Source organism: Trachinotus anak, unplaced genomic scaffold (assembly GCF_046630095.1).
Source record: "Trachinotus anak isolate AG129_WGS33_773 ecotype Australia unplaced genomic scaffold, CSIRO_AGI_Tana_v1 ptg000032l, whole genome shotgun sequence".
Classification (NCBI taxonomy): Eukaryota; Metazoa; Chordata; class Actinopteri; order Carangiformes; family Carangidae; genus Trachinotus; species Trachinotus anak.
This window is the reverse complement of record NW_027273883.1, coordinates 24,316,848-24,342,250: the sequence shown is the minus strand read 5'-3', so window position 1 is coordinate 24,342,250 and position 25,403 is coordinate 24,316,848. Positions and strand designations below refer to the sequence as shown.

The window sequence follows — 25,403 nt, the reverse complement described above, 5'->3', positions numbered from 1 at the left end:
ACCAAGATTATGTAAACTGAAAAGCACCTCATCACAATTTATCCACACAAACATATTGAGAATCCTCTCTCCCGTAGAGACGTGTATCACTGCTGCATTAATACACAATACCTATTTTGCAGTGTGATTCGAGATAAATGTAACCTTGTGCCACCAACTGAACTTCCTGTTTCACCAGAAATCTAGACTAGCAGTAAAAATATCATCTCATCCTCGCTCCTCCTCTTACAGTGAAGATGTTGTTACCTGGTATGGTGGAGGTGCTGGGTCCTTGGCTGGTCCCAGTGGAGGCAGTGGTAAGTGAACCCACAGCTGGTGCTAAAATGAAGTCAATGTCACCATCTGTTGATTTGGGAAAAAAAAAAAAAGCTCTGAAATAGACAGTATATGTCACCGACCTTACAAGACATACAAAAAGTTTTAGTTTCTCATTCACTAAGGTAAGGGAAGAGTTAAATTTCATGATTGTGCACAGACTGTCCAACACAGTTGTGTAAAGCAGCCTTCAAATTGACAACTAAGGCTAAACAGCTCAAAAGGTTGCACTGCTATGGGTGGGCTGCTACAAGGACCAGTGAGCAGATGAAATCAAGAACTCCACTTTTAAAGCTTTCAAAATGCCAACATGCAACATGGCAGTTAATACTCTCGAGTCAGGACTGTACATCTCTGGAGATCTTTCACACCCTGAGGCTTAATCTTGCAAAACAACACAATGCTACAAGGTACATACTAAGATTTCTACCTGATGTACAAGCTTACACATATTGAATTGACCAGTGTAGAGGATCCACTAAACATGTGTAAGCTCATATATTATAAGATGAAATAACTAATGGATAGATAAATAAATAAGAAATAAGTAAATATATGGAAATTTAAAATAAATAGGGGAATTAATATGAAGGTAAATAAATACAGATGCAAAATGAAACAGAAAAATCTGTCACATTTTATTACTTAAATCTTGTCTTTATTTCTGATAAATGTATTTAATGGCATATGAATTTATTTATTGAGTCATCTATTTATCTATTTCTTTTTGACTCTGTCAGTTTCAGTCATTCATACCACATATACAGTTTTTGATCTAGTTCTCAAATATTATTTATGAACTGACTTTGCTTTTCAGGACCAATCGATCGAACAGCACAAACTAAATAGGACTTCACTGTCTTTTAGCCAGTGCCCAGTGTAGGGATGGAGGAACATGCACAGTAATGCCCATCTCCAACTGTCAGTTCCTATTTGCACATGCTTTGAATTGCGCTTTACAGGTAAATTATTTACCAAGTGGAATTTTCCAAGAAGCAAACCATTAAATTAGCAAAATAAAAATCAACAAAATCACCCAAAAAATTGTAGAGAAAGCACTGAGTCTTTTTGTTTTGTTTGTTTGTTTTTTGACAATGTGACTCTGTGAGGCTCTAAACAGCACACAGAGATAATCCAATAATTCATCAGTTTTGTTAATCTGCACTGACCAGGGTCCATTGGTGGAGGGTCAGGGACCCAACTTGGTGGGGCAATGGGTGGTGACACAGGGTCCTGATGGTCACTGGATGATGGGCCAGACTCGTGGCGGCCAAGACCTGCCGCTCGTAGAGACCTCCGCATCATCTCCCTCAGACGAAGCCTGGAGGTGACACACAAAGTAAAGCAAAGCAATGAAATTAAAATCAGCGATGCTTGTGTTCTGACATTACAGGGACACATGCCCAGTGACATTGTAAAGCAAAGAGATTCCTTACTTTTCAGGAGCAGGTATTTGTACTAAATGACACCTATAGTTTTCTGCAGACTATTCAGCAAAATAGCTCAAATGGTTATTTACCCTCTGCTGCTGGAGGAGCCAGTCCTATTTCCAGAGCTGTTGCTTGAAACCACAGAGATGGCATTGGCAATCGCCTCCACAGCAGACAGGCGCTCTGCAAATGTGTTTCTCTCCGACCTTTCAGCTTCTGAAATGAAACAGCATGGTCACTTAGCATGGAGAAGGGAGTCAGGAGAATGCAGGCAATTAAACTGTTACAGGTGAGCACACACCGAGCTGGAAGAGCGTGTTGAGAGAAAAAGTAATTTTCTTCCACAATTCCCCTTTCTAACACAAATAGCAAAGTCTAAAACTGAGACACATTGGGAAGAAAAATGTAAATGTTTCCAGCAAAATAAGATAAACTAGTTTTCGTTTCATCCTAATCCTGACTAATACACCAGTTTACCTTCCTCCTCTTTGGTCTCCTTATTACTAACTGGGAAGCAGACAGAGACGGCAGCATGGAGAATGTTGCGGTTTCCATCGCAGCGGTGGCCCAGAAGTGCTCCGAGGGCCTGGTTGCCCTGATCCAATAGGAAGGCCTGCTCAAGGTTCACCAGGTACTGCCGACACGCCTCATAGTCACAACGCAGCACGTGCTGCATCAGCGTCTGTTTCTGGAGGAGACAAACAGGAAGAGTGAGTCCTGGTTGTGACTACTCATCTGGATGTTTATGATGTTTCACTTTGACACAGACAGAATTGAATTTTGGTTTCTCAGACAATTTTATGGACAAAAACATGGTAACAACATATGTGATTAAAAACTACCACTGAAAACTGCAGGTTTTCCAAGGTAAGACAAAGTTTTAAGGGCGAGAAATACCTATAACACAAGAGTCATTCTTTAGCTTTTGTTCAGTCTTTTTTTTACATTGCATTCATGAGGCCATTTTTACCTCAACAGCCATAATAATAATAGCAGCTTTCTTTTTAATGGTGGAGTTTGAGGGCAGATTGGCCAGAGAATGCACTCCCATTCCCAGGCTGTTTATAGGTGGCAGGTCCAGCCAATCGGGATCTCGAATTCCACCCATGCAGTCTTTGGCCATAGGGTAGATTGTGCCATTTCCATCTCGGAGGATGATGGGAGACTCCTGAGAAAAAATATTTTCAACATTTTTAGTTCACAGAACTTAAGGCATACTTATCTGGAAAAATCTGTCAGCAATTTGGGAGATCATCTCACCTGTCCTGCAGTAAAGATGGCCACATTGCACTCACTTTGCCCCAAGAAGGCCAGGTTACTGGTAGGGAAGTTATTCTCCTGCTCAGCTTTGCCTGTGGCTAGGTCAAAGATACAGTACCTTACCCAGTTACCAGTTTTCAGCACTGCGTGGACTCCTGGGGGGTGAAGAGATGTTTAAGGGTTAAATACAAATCTACAGAAAACTACAGACACTTAACTTATATATCGATAAACCATATAAAGCATATACTGACATACGGAAACATTTAGCAAAGACCAACCTTTGGAGTCAACATTCACAGCCAGAATCTCTGCCTTTTCTGGGATACAGAGCTTTTTAGGTGTGCGCTGAAAACAATCGGGAACTTTAGGAGTCCCACCAGTTTTGACCACCTGTCAGGAACAGAGACAATAAGTCAGTGAATGTCAATGTCAGGAGGACAGATGCTCACACTCAAACAGAAACATAATTCACTTATTGACTCTGAAATCCAAGAACTGGGATGAAGACAAGCAATGTCTGTACCTGCAGCTCATCGATTCTGAGGAGTCTACAGTCCTGCAACAGTGACGATGGGTCTGAGTCGGTGGGAGCCGCAGTACTCTGGTTGCTCATGCTGCTTGACGTCCCTGGAAACTTCACAGCAACATATGCGCCATCCACTTTAAGCACCTAAGACAGAATGTGAAGGCAGCAAGTTGTGAAACTGAGATGTCATGACACAGAAACATACACATAGAGTAGGGATAAATCATCTTACTGACATTGCTTATTATTCCAATCAATATATCTTCATATTTCAGATGCACCCACCTTTCCCACTGGGACATTTTTTACATCCTCCACAAACACCACCTCTCTGAGAGGCCACTGCTCTTCATTCACCTTCTCTTCCTCTTTGGGAGCCGGGGTAGAACGCCTTCGCTCTGCAAATATTACAGCATATTAACTTAGTCCTCTGATCACTGTATATTCAAATAAGACACTTTGTAGTTATTTACATTAAGGAGTTGTGAGTGATTTAGAAATATACTCCTGATTATGGCTGTATAAAAATCCTGCTGAATGGGTGATAACAACTTTAGTGTGGACTAGAGAAAATGATTTATCAACTCTGACAGCCAGCTGTATGGTTCATATGATAAGTAGAAAGCTGACCAAATATACCACAGCATACACTGTGAGCTGGCCACACTTCCTTCACAGGAAAACAGGCGGGGGGGGGGGGGGGGGGGGGGGGGGGGGGGGGGGTGCTGATAAAAGCCTGTGCACCATCTGTTTCAAAGTCAAAGGGCTAATGAGAGCACAGAGTGAGGAAGAAATTGGTTCTGTGCCTGGGAGATAGAGAGGAAGGACAAGACTCAAGTGCTGTTGCGAGAGCTAGAGGTTAAGAGGCAGAGATAGCAAGAGAGAGGACGACATACTGTAGGGCAGTGAGGCACTGCTAGCAATGGAGGAGGTATCACTGCAGGTAGAGGCCGGGGAAGGAGGAGGACCCATCTCAGTCTTCACCAGCTCTGGCTTGCTTTCAGTCCTATGGCATAAGACCAAGATAGTGAGTTTTACCTTTGGATTTATGATCTATGCCTTCTAACTGAGGTAGAAACTTTACTGACATAAAATAATGGAAGACTATCAAAAACAACTGACTTGATTTCCTGGGTCTTAGTGGTCTTCTCCATGTTCTTGAGGCTCTCTGGTGAGCGCAGCTGGAACCTGCAGCTGTCGTTCATGTTCCAGACAGACTCCAAAAGGACGCCCACTTTGGGGATCCCAGCACTGACAGAAAAGGCCACTGCACCGGCATGGTAGAGGGGGTTATTCCTCAGGCACACCTGTGGAGGCAACCATTTATTAGCAGCAAGAAATGTGTTTTCCATAACCTGCAATACTTACATAAAGTCCCCAACGTGAGTCGTAAGTCTAAAGACAGTAACATACATCAATATGGAAGACTCCCAAAAGCAGAGGCACTGAATGCACTTCTGGCATAACAACAATGAAAATCCAAAATGGTCTTACCTGTGTTCCCACGGTGATGTTGGGTATCGAGGAGATGCCAGCGCTTGACTTTGGCTTTTTGTTCTTGGCTCTGGCCTTTTCAAGCATCTTCTTCCGTTGACTAAAAGGCACAACACCCCTGCAGACAAATGCAAGTGGGTAAGTGTCAAAACATCAATGATATTCATACCTTTCCCTGATATATACCGTTGTCACTTTATATTGACAAAGACATCACTTTGCAATCCTTGCTAAATGTCTGGTGTCAAGCACGAGTCACATTGTTTGCTAGAGGTTCCCATTGTGTATCTTGGCAGAAGACAGTTCAGCTTAATCTTCTTTCCTCATTGGAACATGAGTGTGTACAAATTTCCAGGTAACGCGAACAATTCAGAAAAGGTCTTAAATCAGGTTGTGTGTTTTTTTAATGATGCAAAACTTATAACTACACAATATGAACAGAGAGAAAAGCCTGTTTTTTGACAAGGCATTCCCTTTTTTCAAAGCGTGCTTTCTGTGTTTGAATACTACATAAAGTCAAATCTATGACTTCAATGAACGACTACTGTCACTTTGCAGAATAACAATGTTATGGCCACATTCAGGAGCCAATGCTATTGTTAAAGAAAGTTATAATTCCATTCAATGTAGTTTAATGGAAAAAGGCTTTTTCTTCTCACCACCAATAGAGGCTATTCTCCAGCTGTGCACATGTGTAGAGTGCACAGCAGTGCAGTGACACCATGCGCTCGCCCTGCAGCTCAGGGAAAGCCTGGGCACTGTGCTCCAGCTTCGAGGCCACTGTGCTCAGTGTGTCGTCCACCCAGGTTGCCACCTATACCCCACACACACACAAAGCTGAGTTAATGAGCAATTCGTTAAAAAAATATGTGTGATGATCGTAAATGCAGAAACAATTACTCAATCGCAATTTTGATACAAATGAATCTGATCAAAAAATTGTTGCTATGAACAAAGCAGAGCACAAACACATTCTTATGTCAACAGCAGCAGTTGTCATCTACCTTGTTGGTCTCTGTAGCTACAGTGGCTCTGATGCTGTTGGCAGACAACAAGGTGATCTTCTCATTGGCCAGGCCCAGGAAGGAGACACGTGGGTGATGAATGGAAGGATTCTGTGCATTCCTGTAGGGTTCAGGTTCGCTCCACTTCCACTGATAAAGCTCTCCTTTGGAGCTGACAGCCACCAGCTCTGAGAACATGGCTCCAATGCTCACAAACTTCACACCATCCTGGAAAGTAAATTTGAGATCTAAATAAATGTCCAATGAATTGAATTTGCTACCAAGCTCTACTTGCAAAGTCATGGTGAAGGGTTTTATTTCTGTACTTTAAAATAAACATAAATCAACATCTGTTTGTGCGCCTCCTACCTTGTCAGGCCACCACTGGAGCTCCTCTCCCAGGGAGACGGGGCTCTGGACTGGGATGCTCTTCTTGTCCAGGCTGGGCTCGCCTTCACGGCTGGTGGAGCCTCGCTCCGTGTCGAACGAGGCCCCATCCAGCCACCGGCGCTCGCGTAACCTCAATACAGACTCACGCTCACGCAACAGCTCTGAGTCACGCTCTAAGGGAAGAAGGAGAACTGGTATGCAATAAGGTCACACCAGTGGGATAGAAGTAAGCCACTCTCTGGGAAAGACCCGTCAACATAGTTTTAAGAATAGAGAGATAGAGAGAGATAGAGTCTTTAGAATTACTGTAATGCAAATCAAAATTGCAATACTTTGTGGGAATCTAAATTATACTGGTGAGTGAGTCAGTTTACACGCTCATATGTTAAAATGCCAGGTAGAAGAGGAAGTGGATAGACAGAAAGAAAGCATGCATAGGGGCTAAACGTGGGCTGGGTATATTTTTTAGAAAAGACTGACTTAAAGGGTCCCTGTTAAGACAGGTGGGCCTAGCGGGCCTTTCTCAGAGAGCTCACAGTATGTACTACAGCCATGCACCATACAACACCAAACATTTGTAGCCTATGACACCAAACATTCCTGTTACAGAACCAGCTAACCAGACTGAAGAGAAAATTTCCCCAGCAAAGAAGCTATAACAAATTGATTACACATCATTTTGCATAAAGCCTACACTATCTATTTAGCAAGAGGAAAATATTTTTATCTCTAAAAACTTCAGAGAAAGAGAAATTCTGTCTCAATAAAATGTTCACAGTCATTATTTTTACAATCCTTCAAAGAAATATTGAAAAAACTGCGTTGATTTTTAAACTTGACTGTAGTGTTGTCCTCTGAAGCAACGGAAGCTACATCCCCACTAACAAAAGCCATCACCAGTGCTGCCACCAAAGCCTGTCCAACACCCTGCCCCTCCCTTCACTACACAGAGGTGAGTTGTTGAGTTACCTCTGGAGGATCCCAGGCGAGACAGCGAGGAGCGTCTAAAAGAGGGGTAGCCAAAGTAGCTGATGTCCTCAGAGAACATGGCATCAGCATCAATAATCACGCTGGGGTGAGCAGAGTGAATGTCTGCATCCAACAGGGACATCAGGTCCTCTGCATGGAACAAAGAGGGATACAGGGCTCAGAGGGATGTTAGAAAAAAAAATACGTTTTCTTTTTATGAATATGGCAGAGACCATTTCAATGATCATGAGTAAATATTTTGAAATATGTTTTAATGTTTAACACAAACCTTGTGTAATATAATGTGTTGAACTGCTGCTAAGCCTGAATTTCAATGTTAAATAATGATGTACAGTAGTTCACAGAAATTAAACTGAATAAATAACACTAAATCACACAATAACATTTTCCCCTTTTTTTGTTTTTTGACAAACCTCCAGGGAGGTAGGACTCGCTGGCCGTATCATCTCCATCATCTCCATCCTCATCATCCCGGCTCAGCAGGTTGTTGACGGCGAGGTTGACATCCAGGTTGGTCCTCTGGAGCTCCCTAATGATCACACTCCTGGACTTCCCCTGAAGGACTACTTGGGCCTGGGGCAGCAAGGCACAATTTGTTCCAGTAAGAGAAGGGCTTCAGAAATCGCTGACATTAATGTTATAATGATGTAAGAATGTTAATACACTGTGAGAATTTTGTACCTGAGTAATAAGTTCTTCAGGGATGACAGAAGCTGGTATGACTGGCTGAGGCTGGCTACCCAGAAGGCCTGAGCCACGATCCCTTCCTGTACGGATCACCCTGGTCTGTCGGCGGGAATCGCGAGCCGCTGTTGACGATCTGCCCGACGTGCCTCCACCTCCTCCTGCTCCTCCGCCTCCTCCTCCTCCACTGCTGCCACCTCCTGCTCCACCTCCCCCTGCTCCACCTCCACTTCCACCTCCTCCACTGCCTCCATTTACACCGGAGCTCCAGCGACTCCTGTTACATACAGTGCAAGGCCATGGTCAGACACAGCTACCAAAAACACCATCTGACTTACAGAGCAGACTCAAAACACGCACACATCTGGGTATGAAGGGATTCAGCCTTTGTGACAGCAGAGACAGGGCAGTCCAGACTGACAAGGTTTTGCATCAGCAGCATTTAAAGGAGGTTAGAAGTTAACAGGTGGCCCTTTTCTAATGTAATCAGATAGTGCAGGAGAAAAGCTTCAATAAAGTATATAAGCATAGTATAATAATAAATATATTATGTACATATTTTGAATTTTAAACCATCATTTTGTTTCATTTTAACATTAAACTGTGAGGGTGCAGGTTTAGAGGGTTATTCTGCAGCTCTGCACAACTTACAAATATCAAAACCCACAACATATATATCTGAAGGGGGAATCTCCAGTGGGAAAATAAGAGCACTAAAAAACACAACTGCATAGTGCAAATTTAGGAGGGTCAATGATGTATGCCATTTGGTGGACACATTTATTTATTACATTTTACAGCACCCTAAGGTTCTCTCTTCTGAGTGAGTAGCACTGAGGCCTGTGGGGAATACACCCCAAAACCGCTGCAGCATCAGTGCTGTGCTCTAAACACTGAGTTTTCACAGGACCATTTGTCTCTGTCAACCCTGCCAGAACTTACCCAAGGGTGTTGCCTGCCAGTCTGCCCAGTGTGTCAGAGCCAGACAGGAACCAGGGCGGATCACTAGTCCTGCCTGGCCTGGAGCTCCTTCCTGTCCCTGAACCACTGCTCAACTTTGAACTGGAAACAAAAGATGGGAGATCAGTTACAAACCTACAGAAGTCCCAGAAGGACCAAAAGACTTTTTATTACCTGGGTTAACAGGAAGTAAATTTACACCAGGTATTTGTTAAATTATACCAAATTATACCCCTCGGTTCAGGATTTATTTTCTTTTAATATTATACCATGAAACAGGATGGGGTATTTTGGAGACTAGCATGGCAACACCCTTGGGAATCAGAATTGGCTGCAACTCGTTCCTCCTTTAAGACTTTCCATTTTAAAAAAGTTCTCGGGGTTTTGGGGCTGCAACTGCTTGCTCCTATTTCAAGATATCTTATAATAGGATGCATTCTGAGTTTAACCAAAAGGTTATTTACGACAATATACGTTACCGATGTGTTCTAAACACGCACTTGGTATAAATGGTGTTTGTCTGTGACAAAGGAACTAAATTATGACAGTTTTTTAAGCTTCTCGTGTAACAGAGACCAAAATGACACCAAATTGAAATACTATCCAACAAAATAATACAATCACATTTAGTACCGTACTATAACATGACATTTAATACAGACACAAGCATTCAAATTTTTACTACTGCAAAACAGAAAAGACAAATTCACAATCCATGTAACTCAAAGTCAGGATACAGGCCTTGATAAGTAAGCTGACAAACTTGCCAAAGACAACCTGTCATACTCTTTTCCATAAGCTCCCCTGCAACTCACAATGGTATGGACTGAAAGGCTATTGCAGTTTTTAACTTTTCATCTTCTGTTACAGCAGGGAACAAAACGTGTGCTCTGAGGAAAGGTTTGGAGCAGGGAGCTCCTCAGCCTTTTACAGCCTGATTCACATGCATATTTAGCAGCTAAAGGGGCCTTGAAAACTCTGAAATCTTGGATGTTGTTCTGCTGGCAGGATATCGACAACTATCAATGAGCCATTCACCAAAAATACACGCTCATAGGCAACAGAAAACAAAGCAGCTGGTAAAAAAGTCTTTTAGAGAGACAAATACAGCAAGAAGCACACACTTGCTCAGTCATAAAGCACCTGGATTTCAAAAAGGTACACAAACAATTTTGGGTCTGTCCTGCCGCTGGCTGTTTGGTGTCAAAATTAGAATAAAATATTTTTGTATCAGAAAAACAAATATGTCCCTACAGTGCAATGTAACTAAAAAACGGCTATCTCGTGAGAACGTCTCTTCAAGCACAACACAAAAGCATCCATCAGTCCAGTTGCAGCCTAACAGAGGACATTTTAGGAACAGACCTATGATGAATTCAGATATCTGTTTCACTCCTGATAGATGGAACTCTTTGAAGCAAAGAGTCAGAGCGTTTTTCTAGAAGAGAAACCATGTCCAAACGCTTCATACTCTGCCAAAAAAAGGGCACATGGGCCAAATGGAATTCAAATCACAAAAACCACCATCAGTAAGCCTGAGTATCTTCAGTGCATCTTGAACTAGACATCTCCACAAGCCATCTGTTTTCCAACTCAATGCCAAAGCTAAAACAGTTTCCAGGACAGATCCCATCATAGAGAAGTCTCTCACCCATCGCTGCCATCCGGTTTGCTGAGCTCCAGGCGATCAGGCTGGACAGCAAAGCTGATTCTACACACACGTCCATCCTAAAAGAGAAGAATTCATGATTCTTAGTTGAAAAAAAATTGACAAATGACTCCTAAAGAAAGGAAAAAAAAATCATATTGTCATGCTGAGTCCAATGTATCAGATTGAGGACTGAGGCCTCCATCAAGACAAACATAAAATAGTTTCTTACATTAACCATAGAGCCAAACACATAGTGTGGGTCTATATGCAAATCAGTGATTTGCACACCAATTCGTTTATCAAAGAGGTGCTGTAACAATGGAAGTTATAACCACATCATTTGGTGTTACATTAGACAGTAACACATCACCGTGTGTGATGTTTATTAAAGCACAATTTCAGTGCAAAGAATGAAGCCACAATATTTCATTCAACACTCTTTGTGGACACGCTGACACCTACATGCACCAGTTTGCTGATGTTTCTATCCAAGCCCAAATAAGCAAACTGAGGTCAATTAACACATGCCTCCTCAGTGTGTCTACAGCCCTGTTCAAACTGGATTAGCCTAATTGGGGTGGTGTCCTGTGTATAAACAACATATTCTATCTATTAGACCTAGCATATGTCCACAATTTACACAACTACAAGGTAAACAGTAGCAAATTAACTAGTGTTTTATTGGAAAGCCAGAGGTCCTCTGATAATAGTGACCCAGACAGAATGGAAATCTTCCAATTACTCTTTTTGGTTCGCAGCAGATTATAAACATTTACTTCAGGTCCCTAGGTGTCTGATTAATGTTAGTGATGTCATGTCTTATAGCATTACCTCAAGGAGAAATCCGGCATGGTTTGGACCGACGACACACTGTTTCAGGGTGGCCTGCTCCAGCAAACTAAGGTGCGGATGACTGTATTGGAAAAGGAAAAAAACAAGCAAAAAGACAACTGAGATAATATAAAGGATAATTAACAAGATCCTGTCTACAAAAGTTCATCACATTGTGCAAGGCAGCCTACAATTACAACGTGGACACAGACTCACCTATTATAGCTGTATTTGTTGAGTTTCTCTGAGACTTCACGGAGCCTGTCAAGAAGATGAAGACCACATTAATGCATGTAAGACTTAATTATTGTAGGTTAATATAAAATATTAAAACACAGTGCTACATAAACATACATAAACCACATATCATACAATCAATTACACATCAATCACTGTCAACATATTACCCTAAAAGAGACATTTTAGATTTCAATGGTTTCAAATTGTGTGCACCTTTTCAGTTCAATAGCATAATAATAATAATAATAATTTAAAAAGCATAAAAATCCCAGGGTATTTAGTACATATCACTTATGACCAATGTCAAACAAACAAGGCAAATTAGGAGCATAGCATCTGCCCTACATGATATAATTAACATGACTACACTAAGCAGTAACGATGCTATTGGTGATGGTTAAAAAAATCTGAGTAATGTTTTGTTTGCAACATCACTAGTGACATATGACTGTGTGCTTGCTGCTGATGCCAAATATGTAAACATCTGTGTCATGAGATGTCAACCAATGTTGACTACACACAGGATCAGAGAGCACAAGTCTCCTAAGTGAGAATTCAGACTCTGATCTGATAATGACAACTAAGAAACTTCTGAGCAACTCAATAGTAGTATAATAGAGTAACAAACTGTACAGAAGTATTGTGTTACTCCCATCAGTTATTTGAAATCAATTTCAGCTTTCTAAGCAATGTTTTTTCCTGTGTGTTTGTTATGTCAGCAACAAATTACAGTACCCCTGAGCATCAGTGCCTCAAGATGCCAGCCAGAGGCACAAGTAAGAGTTATAGAATATTTTAAAAAATGCCAACTTTGGCACAAGTTGCTGCAGTGATCCACAAATAATCCAGAATTCAAAACACAATAATAAATACTGGATTTCCAAAGGACTAAAAAGATCTTCAGAATAACCTAATTTAATGCTCAGTCACTGAATGTTTCTCACTGCAATGCTCCACTCCTTATCAACAATTAACCTTTTTTCAGATGATTCAATCAGGAGTTTTTCATGCCCATCTATCCCAGTACTCCATCTACCAGAAACCTAACACTGTCCATGCAGAAAATGAATAGGACTTTCACATTTGGAGCCCCCCCCCCCCGAGAAGTATACATTCAAGGATTGCTGTGAACTTTAAACATAGACTGTTCTATCGTTTTTCAAAGCTGCCAGCCTAATTTAATTGCTTGGCTGTTGCAGTTCAGTAGAAATCTGCAGCACAAACAATGAAGAAGGTAATTAGACATTTCCTTCTTGAAGAATAACTTTCCACACTCACATCCAATACAAACTGACACTCTCCTTTCTGACAAATTGTTTGTTTACCATTTCATGTAACCCATTTACACTTAACAGTCTTGAGGGATTGCAGTTATCCAATCATGCTTAACCATGTATGCTGTCGAAGATACATCATATCCTGACTTTTGTCTTGTGAAGAAAACATACATCATCTCTCAAGTCCTCACAGGTACACCTTATCGGCCTATGCTGTCATCTTAAATATACAGTTCTGCAATAAGTTTCTTCCATGCGTGGTCATTACTAACAGATACAGCAGTACTGAGGCACCTGCTCTGATTAATGCCCTGATTCAAACTCAAATTAAAAGGACATCATCAAATGCCAACTGGCATGTTGGGATTGAAAGCAATCACATTCTTATCTGACTGTAGAAAACTCATCTTCAGTACTAAGTGTAGATGCAGCACAGTTACAGAATAGGTAATAACTATTTAAATGCAATTTACATGTCAATGCCAGGTCTAATGAGACAAAAACTGTTACAAATCTTGCCCATGAATGCACAAAAACTTGGGACAAGTTAAATTATAAGTAAGAACATCCCGTTACTTTCCTCCGGATCACTGCGGGTGAGACACAAATAATACAAGGTAATGGCATTTGCCATTCCACTGTGCTAAACTAATGTGTCTACACAGACCTTAGTTAGGTTGAACAAACCACTGGCATTTGGTTGAGGTAATCTGATAGGATGTTCATGAAGGGCTTCTAATGAGCCGAGCTGGACCAACCCTCTTTATTTCAGATAGAAGCACTTATCTGCTCTGACAACTGCAAGTTCTTTCATGGGGAAGAGAGAGGAGGGGGCCTCCCAGCAGCACATGGTGACTACAGTATGCAATGGCATGCATGCCTGGGGATGAAACAGCCATGACCTCTTCAAGGAACCAATGGTCCATACCACCAAGATGTCTGAGTGGCATTTTCAATAAGATTTGCAACCAGTGAACCAAACTGAGTTTTCCTCACATTTAGACCAAGGCTGGTCCTCTAGAGTTAGGTAGCACACCAACCTGCAAAAGGAGTTCAAATATTCTCAGTCCATATCTAGTTTTTGATCTCAAGGTCATTCTAAAAACACTCTGACTTCTCAACCCCTTTGTCTTTAAGTAGAACAACTCATTAATCAGTTCAATCTCAATGGATGATATAAATAGGTTTATCATAAATCACATGTTCTGCCAAAATACAGGTCGCACACGATTTCCTAGAGTTTTCTTCCAACTACTGACTAAAGATGTCTCCAGTGTGGACATTTACCGACAGAACCCCCATGAAACGCTGCGCGATGCATGCCAGAAGCCAGAGGCATGTCACTAATAACAATATTATGTGTTATCAAATGTACTGTGTGTATATGTAGCCACTCGGTGTCTGGGTAGCAATGAAATACATTAAAATGTGTGATCACGAATCCAGCATCCATCTTACACACTTTATAACGCCTTACTTGTCTCCTTATTAAAGTCGGTAGCAGGATTAATGGGAATGCAATGTTGCTAACTGTACTTCACTTAATATTTTAGATATTTATGTCCGTGTGCATGTTTAAAATAGACAAATAAGATAATAAGTTTCGATGATGCTAGCTAGCAAATCGCACCATTAAACTTTCAGAAATACCCTGTCACAAAAGACCCCAGAATACAAATATTTGGCTTTGTCAAGAGCGTGGTAGCGAATTAGCTTGCTAGCATTAGCAGCTAGCTATCAGTTAGCTGACGTTAGCTACTTCATTGATCACGATAATCAACGAGACGTCCACAAAACAAACACTGACACATGTCAAAAGACTGCATATGCAATTTATACACGAAAACTCGTAATTTTTTGTAAGAACGTTGTGTTTTACGACCTTTATTTCCCTCTCTTTTCCCCATCCCCCAACCCGCATTGTCTATCTCAACTTTGACTGGGAGCCAATCCTTCTAGAGAACCAAGGAAACAGCCTGCTAATGTTAGCTATTCGTACGATAGCCAGTTAACGGGCTAGCAACTAGCACTGGAGCGACTGTTTAGGTAGCAGCAAGCTAACGAGGATTGTTCAAGATGCCGGGCCTTGTTTCAACCCTGGGGGGGTCATTTAAATAATTAAATCCCGAATCCACACGCATGACAATGTCAACATCGTCCATAAATACAGCCTCACCCCTAAATACCCAAGTCGCATATAAATACTGATTTAAATTCTTCTTTTCCACGGGCCGCAACAAAATACCTGTCATTGAGCTGATCCTCGGTCCCGGGCAACGGGTGAACCACGAAGTGTATAGATGTCATGGGGTCAATCCAAAATCGCACACAAACGTGTGGAAGATGTGGAAATTGTTATTCTTTCGATTACTGTATATATGCGGATTCATAGGAATCGTTTAATGGCGAAAAACCTCGAGTTCAGATCCCAGCCTCCTCACCCACATGCCGCCATCTTAACTCTACCAAGCTTCTTCTCTGTGTTGATTAGTACACATGCAACCGCTCCGCTGGTTGGACCTTGAGCACAAACAGGAAATGTGTTAAATTGGACGGGATTGGCCTCAAGAAGAAAGGCAAGACTAGTGTAATCAAATATACTACACTGTGACACTCCAGAGCCTTTGTTTTCACCTGGTTCAGCCGATGCATCTTTGTTTATTTGCATGTTCAATCACCTGCAGTAATTTGCAGGTCAACTCCTGCGCTACAAAGACCAGAGAAAGGGTTAAACACTGCTAGGTTTACAAGCTAAGACAAAAGACTGCAAAAAGCTGAGACAATGGGATATGAAAATGCATGCTTAATTCATTATTCAGGGGTCTCAAGATTAATTAAAATCTCGAAAGAAAAGTGTGCTGCCTGTGCAGTTACAAACCAGTGCAGTGAATAATTCCATCTGCCATTTTACCAGCCAAAACTTGAAATAATGCACCAATTTAGGCATTATTCTTGTTTATTCTGTGCTTCCTCTTCAGGGAATTTATTCTTTGTTAAATCACCAAGGAGGTTAATTTTATTCTGTCTGATACATTTTTCTAAAAGAAGTAATCTTGCATTATATATATTTCATATATAAATGGATAAATAATACTATTGTGACATCCATAATTCATTTAGATATAGGATAAACAATTAGATTATCAATTTGTAGACAAAAATGAGATGTCCACTATTCTGTGACCAATCAAGATTTAATATTACGTCAGCAAATCTTGGGGGAACAATATGGTTATACTTGGCATATTATCAGCACCACTCAGGAAATGGCAAAATTCACGTGAGACGCCCAGATGATGCTGCTATTCTTACACCAGGATTATATTTAAAACTGAACCAACTTAAATCTGAGCTCTACGAATGGAAGGGAACTGGGAGTCTGTTCGTGTTGGGCTCCCTACCATGAATAACCCTGTCAACGTGTAATATGCCCACAATGTCTACACCCTCTGAAGCTCAGGAAATTATTTAAACAACAGTGGTGCAAGCATGCTCCAATGATGCAGAAATAGGAGAGAGGCAGGAGACACAGTAATGTGGGCTCAAGGTCAAACTTGTGTAAAATTGTTGAAAGAAAAGCCTTAGAGCAGTGCTGGATTCTTTGGCCTGCTGGATGTGAGCGGGAGGGAGCTGGCCTAGATACGGCAGCCATTAGGGAGAGGAGGGTGCACCACACATCATGGATTAGAGGATGAAATCTGAATGTAAATTTAAATTGTCAATGTGAATCAAAATCAAATGGATATGGAGCTAATCTTTTGGTTATCTTTCTAATCTACAGACTAATCCGATAAAAGCCTTTGTCATTTCACACCAGCAGATGGCAGGGTTTACCTTTCATAATGAGATCAGAATTAGCCCCAGAAAGCCATACACAACCACAAAGTATTTGCTGCTTTCTGCACTGCTATGAGGCAAAACTGATGCCTGTATATGGACACATACACACAGACAGAGGAGCACTGTTGGTCGATAGCTCCAGAGACAGGAGCCGGGAAAATCTATTGTAGAACATCTTTGAATTGAGAGAAGATGATAAAAAATATCCTTAACAACTGGAACTGAAACTGGAAGGTTTCCTGTCGAATGACACGTCAGGACAATCTGAAATGAAAAATAACACAGAAAAAATCTTTTTCACTGATCCAACTGGGTCAGGTTCCTCATTTATCTGTCAACTGCTGCACAAATTCCCACAAAGCGGAGAGAATTTGAGCCAAATGACTGATCCTGTTGTTACTCTATTGCTTTATCTAGTCTGACCTGCAGCTCACATAGTCATAGTCAGTCAAATTGTATTTATTTAAGTATTTACTTACACAAGACAGCATTTTAGGCATTGTCAATCTTGTGAGTATTTGGTGATTTTAATGTTGTTAGTAACAAGTTAAAATAATAGGCAGCACTACAGATATGATTATTTAGAATTAAAGTGTATATTTTCATTAGATCTACTGGTCTTATGTTCTGCTGCAAAAGCTACATGTCACGTAAGCAGCAGTGACAAAAGTTTAGGATTATTCCTCTGTTTACTGAGTTTAACACAGAGGTTAATGAAACCACTTCCACTGCCCTGCAAAAAACCTGAAGTCAAACAAAACCCCAGAAATCTCCAGAGCTATTTTTAGGAAGCTGGGTACTGGGTTATCAAATAACCTCTGGTGTTGTTAAATATGGGTACAAAGATTCAGGGCCAGGACACTGCACTATCATCGGAGTGAGGTTACTGGGTTTGGAGCTTGAGGAAATGAGCACATTTCAGGCTGAAATTTGTAGAACAACTTCAAAACACACAATAGGAGATGATTCTGTTTAAAAAAGATAAAGTGTTTGAGCCGTTTTACTTCAGATTGATTCAGTGTGTTACATTCCACCATAAGAGACCAAACAGACCCAAAGGTAAACCATCTCCACTGATTAGTTATTGAACAAGCTTCAACATTCATTCAAAGATCAGTGGACCAGCACCAGTTCTTGTCAGTCAGGTCCCAACTAGAAGTATAAGTTATTCCCAGTGAGGTAACACGATCACTAGCTGGAGAGCAAGACTTTAAAATAACTCCTGTTAACGCTGGCTGTAACATATCTGTACACATCCAGGGCACCACTAACCATGAAGGGGTAATTCTCCAGGCCTGTCAACACAGGTCAGTCCAGGCCCTGGGCACAAACCCTCTGCTCCAAACACCCAGTCACAGATGCTGCACAGCTTAAAGGGCATTATTTTGGCCTGCAAGCACATGAGGAATAAAGAGAAGTAATGAGCTGCTCCTGACTGTTGTCTTTTAAGAGGCTTTGACTTTTTGGAAAGAGACAACTTCCATTTCTGTAATGGCAAGAAGGTGAAGAGTGAGCCTGTGTTGGCTCAGTCTCACTTACCATTCAACAACAAAACTAGCTGACGTGTAGGAAGCTGTAACTTCTGGGGCAATGCTGATACTAAATTTAAAAAAATCTTTATGTCCATTGCACAACACCATGAGGATGTTGTAAAGTTCTGCTCAAAAGGGCATGGCTATCGTAACTAGCTAACACTGACCAAGAAACGGAGTCTCCATTGCATCATTCTTATAAAAGTAGGGCAACTTGATTGCCCAGGGACCAGTGACATGTAAAATATAAGATAAGTTCTTTCACTCACTTTGCAATGTTATTAGCTTTATAATCCAGTTGAAACAGATAAAGAGACTGAACCATGCTGGACCACAACCATTACTGCAAAGGTCATTTCATGATTTTCATAACATGTTATAAAAGTTCTGCATTATGAAGTATTATATGTTTAGGTTTAAAGCAGCACAAGTCAATATTTTCATAATGAAAATAGATTCAATACATTTGTGTGATGTGAAAGACAATCTTCAGAGTGAAAAAACTTACACAAAATAAGCAGAACCTTTCAGAGCCTTTCAGTCTATTCTGCATTGATGTTTTGGTTTACATTTAGCTTGTCACCAGAAACATGACTGAGCAAATGCTAGTGTTGCTCACGATGTACCAGAAGTGTTTGCAAATGCATTTTCCACACCTGCAAAGGGTGATCGAATGTTTATACATGCTGCTTTAAGTCTGACTTTTTGCTGAAGTTTGGTGAGTAGTAGGGCCAACGGCATTCTTGATATTAAACACCAGATGGCATCAACGTAAGACGTGTTCGAATCCATGTGGCACATGGTGGCTTTAAATGTGCCTTCAGGAAAAGAATAAACTAATTTGACATTTTAACGATTTCCATTATTAAGGCACATCAGTTAAAGGAGCGCTCCAGCAATTCAAGATAACCCCAATTACTTTTTGTCTGATTTTATAAATCTTCCACCAGAGTCACTGAGGACACTCTACAGCTCTTTCTCCAGGGTGAGTCAACTGACCTTTATGTGTAAAATTGGTGTTACAGCGGCAGCCTCCTTAACTGCTGCTCTAACATGATAAGGAACAAGGAATGTGATGTATACATCAATTCAGCACTCACATGTTACTTAATGACAGGCAAAAACAGCAGAATTTAAGTAAACAGAAAAAATAAAATATTTAATATATTTGGTTCATTAGTAATAATAGAGAGAGTAAGGGGCAGAGTTAATGAATATTCTGTGAAATAAATGAACAATGGAATATGGAAATGTGGGTTTACAGTGTATATAGAAATGTGACATGATTCAAACTTTGGTTTTACAATTCACATTTTAGAAAACTAGAATAGAGGAAGTAGTGAAAAGTGTCTTAAAATAAAGAATCACAATGTAAAAGAGTAGTTACCATATCGGTGGAGTTAATGTGCAGATGGTAAAATTGTTCCAGCTAAAGAGACAGGCCTGGTATGTCTTCACAATGTACTGCACTACATAATATAGATATTCATTAGGTACATATTGAATATATGCAGGGGGCTCAGACAGTGGGTTCAGTTTAAACTTCAAGCTGGAATCAAGATGCAATGATGTTAAACATTCACGGATAGATAGAATTATTTCTTTATGTCACTTGCACCCAGACTTTTTTTTTTCACCACCTTGTTCCTGGGTATGCTTTTGAGGAACATCCCACAATGCCAGACAGAGTCAAAGTGTTGGGTGTCTGTGTGTGTGTGTGTGTGTATCTCTCCTTTGTGTGTCTACAGCCGGCCTTTTGTTCTGGCTCTCTGTGCTGTGCGGGAAGGTCTAGACAGCTGACACTTACCTAATCCACAGGGCTGCCTGAGGCCATCTCCTGTTGGCTGACCTCTTTCTCCCACAAGGGACAAGGGGGCTGCTTATTGAGTAGCATTCACATTAAACTGAAAAAAAAAGCATAGGCAAGAAAGTGAAGTCTATTCAGCTGCAACTGCGACAGTTTTGCCACTTGTTGATGCATCTTCCAGTTTATCAGATGAGAAATTGATGTTCAGAAGAAATTCTAAAATAAAAAATAAATAAATCCCTCTCAGTGATTCATATACTGAAGTCGTAAACCACCCTCATGCCATTTTATTCTGAAGAATCTGTTGTTTTATATCTCTTAAAAGTTTTGACACATCTTCTCTATTTTTCAATAATGTTCTAACTTGTGTTAATGCCTTTGTGTAATTTTAAGCTATTGTTTTTTGTCAGAGCAGTTTCATCTCTATGAGGGAATAAGTTCACCACCTGATATAAAGGCATCCAAAATGTCTGGCAGCATCACCTGCAGACACATACTTGTATTGTATCAACCGAAATCTGCAAAACCAGTTAGTTACACAACAAACTTAATTTGATTTTTTTTTTTTTTTTAAGCCAGCTCTCCAAACAGAGCCATTTGTAAAAGATGGGTTTTTCATAAAAACTCTTCTCCATAGCTACAAACTATGATGCTCAGTTTGGAGTAACTCCTGTGAAGAACCTACACCTTGCTGAGAGACGATCACAGAGCATCTGCTTTTTAAATTTCATCTCTCCAAATTATGATTAGTCACAACAGAGGGTGTGTGTCAGCCCTGGCTGATGGGGGGGGGGGGGGTGATGTGTCTCATCCAAGACGGTGGAGTGTCTGTGTGTGTGTGGGGGGGGGGGTGAGTAGACAAGAATGTTTTTCACACCCCCATGCTGTTGTGTACCACGCTGCCTCCACGGTGCCGTCAGCCACCGATCACGCACCGAGGCCCTCTCCCATTGGTCGGTGTCTAACACACCTTTGCGCGGTATTGGTCGGCACGTTAAGCCACGCCCCTCGTTTCCCCACCGCGTTTGAAACGATGAATGGGACCTGGCTGAGGAGAAAAGTGGGGAAACGCAGAATTTGTGGTTTCAAGTGTTCACACAAGACGTAAGGACGAGCGGCCAGCGGTGAAAGCCGGCCCTGCACAGCCACACAGGCTGACGGAAGCTGTAAGTAGATCAGTTCAAATTCTTCTGCGTCATATATTTCATCTTATAGGACATCACTTTACTCTGATTTTCTTTCTTCAAGTGCTTTCTATTAGTCATATGAGAACATAATTATGAAAAACAACAATAACACCCTAACAGTGCACTTACTTTAGATGTATATAACGATGGTTGTCAAGCTATGACCGAGTTTAGGGAGGTGCTCTGTCATTACTGTCCCTCCAGCCTCGCCAGTGATGGTTGCGGAGGACGGTGATGATAGCGGTGCTGGGCAGGTCAGGGAGGGGCTGTGGAGCTGGGTGCTGTGCGGCTGTTTGTGTAAGCGGCGCTGTTGGCGCTTTTGTCCCCTGTGGAAGTAGGTGAAAGGGCCCCGGTGCTGAAGAGCAGCAGCTGATCATGCTCGCCTCACATGCTCCTTTACATACTCTCTCTATTGATCAGTGGCAATAATCGATATGCTGCAAAACACCGAGTGTTGCAGAGATGCTGGGACATGCATGTCTGCTTACATTATGTCTGTTAATTGTAATTACAGTGCATTCAGTGAGTGTTTAAACCCTTCACCCCTCTGGTGAAATTGATTGATTGGACATGATTTGGAAAGACACCCACCTGTCTCACTGCTGACAATGCAGGTCAGAGCAAAAACCAAGCCATGAGGTGGAAGGAACTGGCTGCAGAGCTCAGAGACAGGATAGACCTCTTACCCGCTGAGCTCCAGAGAGCTGGTGTGGGGATGGGAGACGCTTCCAGAAATCCAGTCATCACTGCAGCACGCCACTGATTTGGGCTTTATGGCAGAGTGGCCAGACTGAAGTTCTCTAGTTTGCATAGAAGTACCAGAATCACCTCAGTCTCTCAGACTGAGAGAAACAAGATTCCCTTGTCTGATGAAACCCAGATTGAACTGTTTGGCCTAGATTGTAATCAGGTCTAGAGAGACCAGACACGATGCTTAGAACAGGTTGTCCATCTAAAAGTTTCTCCCATCTCCACACACACAATGTCTGAGACTCAGCCAGAGCGATCATTGGGTTCTTGGTCATCTCCTGTATCAAGGCCCTTCCTCCCCTGATTGGTCAGTGTGGCCGGGCAGCCAGCTCTAAGAAGAGTCCTGGTTGTTCTAAACTTCTTCCATGTAAGAATCATGGAGGCCACTGTACTCCGAGGAACCTTCACTGCAGCAGAACCTTTTTTTTTTATGGCCTTCCCCAGATCTGCGCCGCGACCCAGTCCTCTCTCTTCGCTCTGCAGCCAGTTCCTCCCACCTCATGGCTTGGTTTTTGCTCTGATGTGCATTGTCAGCTGTGGGACCTTATATAGACAGGTGCGTATGTCTCTAAATCACCAATGAATTTACCACAGGTGGACTCCAATCAAAGTGTAGAACATCTCAAAGATGATGGAGAGAAATGGGAGGCACCTGAGCTAAACCTGTGTCATAGCAAAGGGGCTGAATACTACTGTTTATGAGATATTTCACTTTTTCCATTTTAATAAATTTGCACAAATTTCTAAAATTCGGATTTTGCTTTGTCATTAGGATGTACTGACTGTTGCTTGATGAGGGGAAAAAAATATTATTTTTCAATTTATAGCATGATGCTGTAACATAACAAAATGTCTGACTACTTAACGTCTGCACAACAGGTCTATTTAAGAAAAGACTACACACACACACACACACACACACACACCACACACACATATATATTATATATATATATATATTACAAGACTATATTGTGGGATGTATTGAGAATGTATTATCTAAATCTAATGAAAGAACACTCCACAGTCTTGACTTGTGCTCATGTTTGCCCTTGTGCCAGATTATAACATGGATATTGAGGAGCTCCACTCTGACATCCACAGTGAATTCCAGCCTGCTCCTATGGGTGCAGGTGACATGGAGGCTGTGGAGGCTCTGATGTCCATGACCAAGCACTGGAAAACCAGGAGCTTCAGACCCCTGACTCCGTCCTCAGACTGCTCAGAGTACGACTCTGCCCCCCCTGCATCTGCTGTGCTGCAGGATTCTCCTTTGGTAAGTGACCCACATGAGCTAAGATAGGTTGTGCAAACCTGGTCTAGAAAATGGCCTTTAAAGCAACATTATTTTCTAGTGTTGTCTATGCAATGTTATAGCCACAAAGGCTACATGATAAGAGTGTTTTTAGCAGTGATTTAAAAGATGATATGTATTTTGCAAGCTTGAGTTTATTCAAAAAAATTAATAACCTTCCTTTCCTCTCAGTGTATGACACCACCATACAGCCCACCCCACTGTGAGGCCTCCCATCCGCCCTCGACAGGAACACTGCATCAACTTGCAGAAGCTGGACGTCCAGCCTGGCAGCCAACAGAAGAGACTCTGCACACACGCACCGCTGCTTCTCAGCAGACGTTCCAGTGCACCAGCGTGATCCGCCACACTGCGGACGGCCAGCACTGCTGCTGTAACGTCCACCCTGTCTCGAAGGAAGACAGACTCACTCAAGTTCATACAAAAGACTCTGAAAGAGATTTGAACTTTGAAGATGGGCTGAACACCAGAGACTCTGAGAAGATTGTTATAATGCAGTCTGACTCTGCAGCTGCCACGCCACAAACTTTAACTGCTACTTTGCCAAATGTGGCGAAGGACAGTCAGACCCAGATGACACTTTCATCCCCAGATGATAAATCAAACACACCTCAGGCTGTCTCCTCTGTCCCAGCTGGTGTTAATGGAGTCTCTCCTGTGCCTGTCTACTGCCAGATTCTTCCTGTCGCCTCTCCTTCCACCACTGTTGTGCAAAAGCCTGTCACAGTCTCTGAGAGTCAAAGGCAACAACCACTACCTTCCACATCAGCGGTTACAGCTGTGCATGCACAACAACAACAACAACAACAACAACAGCACAATCAACAACATGCACTATTGCAACCACAAACCCAAGCAGCTTCTTCTGCCCAGGTCTTCCTCCTTGGGGGTCAGGTTGCAAAAGGCCCCCTAATGCTCCTTGTCTCTCAGCCGGCTGTTCCGACTCTGTACGTTCAGCCAGCGCTGGTGACACCTGGTGGCACCAAGTTACCAGCCATCGCCCCCGCACCTGGTCACATCTCGACAGAGCAAAGACGGAGCGTACTGCAGCCAGAGGTGTCCCGTGTACGCAGCCACGTTTGTCCCCGTGAGGACTGCAGCAAGACCTACTTCAAGAGCTCCCACCTCAAGGCCCACATGAGGACGCACACAGGTAAGAGATGGATGATAAGAAGACAAATTGTACTGTACTTGTAGTGTCAAGAAATAATAAATATGTAACTCCAAATCCTCAATTTCCCCTTGCATCAGGTGAGAGGCCCTTCAAATGCAAGTGGGAGGGCTGCGAGAGGCGATTCGCTCGCTCTGACGAGCTGTCCCGCCACCGCCGAACACACACAGGAGAGAAAAAGTTCGTCTGCCCCATGTGCCACAGCCGCTTCATGCGTAGCGACCACCTGGCCAAGCACGCCCGGCGACACCTGGCAGCGAGGAGGATGCCCTGCTGGACGTTAGGGGTCTCCCAGGCCGTCAACCTCAGTCTGTCTTCATCAAACTCCCTCTGATGGATCCGAGCGAGACACCAAAGTAAAAACTGTGAAACTCTAAAACTGAATGTGGCTGCGTCTCACTGCTCGGAGGAGTCAGCTCAACATTTGCACAACACTGTCAAACTAACTGTAAATAAAATTGCATGTAAAGTCTTTGCTGCTTTGCTGTTGTTTAATAATTTTAGTTGAACAAAAATAATATAATGACAGTGTAAGAGACTTTGACTTGACGTGCAACCACTGTGTTACCTTAAACTGAGCAATTACACTGAAAGTATCAAATACAGACAATATTCTGTAATTTTCATAACTTTAACGAATCATGCTAAATGTACATTTATCTTTCAGTGATATTTGACCAAAGAATGTTGCCTATATTTCCTGTGCCATATGAAAATCTATTTGTTATACAGAAAAAAATTGCACA

At 42.0% G+C, this 25,403-nt stretch overlaps 2 protein-coding genes and 1 long non-coding RNA gene across 13 annotated transcripts in view; 1 reads left to right on the top strand and 2 right to left on the bottom strand.

Moving 5' to 3' along the window:
- The window catches only part of ubr5 (ubiquitin protein ligase E3 component n-recognin 5), a 33,031-nt gene extending 17,486 nt beyond the window's left edge, over positions 1 to 15,545 (bottom strand). For 6 of the 8 annotated variants that reach the window (XM_071469230.1, XM_071469231.1, XM_071469233.1 and 3 more), the window contains exons 1-23: positions 15,301 to 15,545; positions 11,755 to 11,799; positions 11,539 to 11,620; positions 10,708 to 10,784; positions 9,039 to 9,158; positions 8,094 to 8,373; positions 7,826 to 7,985; positions 7,392 to 7,541; positions 6,402 to 6,613; positions 6,033 to 6,260; positions 5,688 to 5,842; positions 5,029 to 5,146; positions 4,657 to 4,841; positions 4,431 to 4,540; positions 3,820 to 3,932; positions 3,532 to 3,678; positions 3,287 to 3,398; positions 3,006 to 3,160; positions 2,716 to 2,913; positions 2,223 to 2,433; positions 1,835 to 1,961; positions 1,485 to 1,636; positions 247 to 342 (exon numbers count right to left, since the gene is read on the bottom strand). In XM_071469230.1, coding sequence (XP_071325331.1) covers positions 247 to 342; positions 1,485 to 1,636; positions 1,835 to 1,961; positions 2,223 to 2,433; positions 2,716 to 2,913; positions 3,006 to 3,160; positions 3,287 to 3,398; positions 3,532 to 3,678; positions 3,820 to 3,932; positions 4,431 to 4,540; positions 4,657 to 4,841; positions 5,029 to 5,146; positions 5,688 to 5,842; positions 6,033 to 6,260; positions 6,402 to 6,613; positions 7,392 to 7,541; positions 7,826 to 7,985; positions 8,094 to 8,373; positions 9,039 to 9,158; positions 10,708 to 10,784; positions 11,539 to 11,620; positions 11,755 to 11,799; positions 15,301 to 15,362 — 3,295 coding nt within the window. In that variant the 5' untranslated portion in view covers positions 15,363 to 15,545. The remainder of the gene's footprint in view (positions 1 to 246; positions 343 to 1,484; positions 1,637 to 1,834; positions 1,962 to 2,222; positions 2,434 to 2,715; positions 2,914 to 3,005; positions 3,161 to 3,286; positions 3,399 to 3,531; positions 3,679 to 3,819; positions 3,933 to 4,430; positions 4,541 to 4,656; positions 4,842 to 5,028; positions 5,147 to 5,687; positions 5,843 to 6,032; positions 6,261 to 6,401; positions 6,614 to 7,391; positions 7,542 to 7,825; positions 7,986 to 8,093; positions 8,374 to 9,038; positions 9,159 to 10,707; positions 10,785 to 11,538; positions 11,621 to 11,754; positions 11,800 to 15,300) is intronic. The other 2 variants (XM_071469232.1, XM_071469237.1) reach the window with 2 other exon arrangements.
- Positions 15,546 to 17,430: 1,885 nt separating this feature from the next.
- On the bottom strand, positions 17,431 to 21,743 carry LOC139613010 (uncharacterized). The gene is made up of 3 exons (XR_011686671.1): positions 21,551 to 21,743; positions 20,235 to 20,331; positions 17,431 to 18,285 (listed from the first exon to the last, which is right to left on the bottom strand). It is a non-coding gene; the product is annotated as an uncharacterized lncRNA (long non-coding RNA).
- On the top strand, positions 21,244 to 25,105 carry LOC139613006 (Krueppel-like factor 10). 4 transcript variants are annotated; one of them, XM_071469247.1, is made up of 5 exons: positions 21,249 to 21,400; positions 22,616 to 22,727; positions 23,233 to 23,447; positions 23,658 to 24,639; positions 24,738 to 25,105. In XM_071469247.1, the coding sequence occupies exons 3-5, from the start codon at positions 23,241 to 23,243 to the stop codon at positions 24,989 to 24,991; spliced, it is 1,443 nt and encodes a 480-aa protein (XP_071325348.1). In that variant the 5' UTR covers positions 21,249 to 21,400; positions 22,616 to 22,727; positions 23,233 to 23,240; the 3' UTR covers positions 24,992 to 25,105. The 4 variants fall into 4 exon arrangements, with proteins under 4 accessions (XP_071325347.1, XP_071325349.1, XP_071325348.1 ...); XM_071469249.1 differs by having other exon boundaries at positions 21,250 to 21,400; positions 23,276 to 23,447; XM_071469246.1 differs by lacking the exon at positions 22,616 to 22,727 and having other exon boundaries at positions 21,244 to 21,400.
- Positions 25,106 to 25,403: the final 298 nt, after the last annotated feature.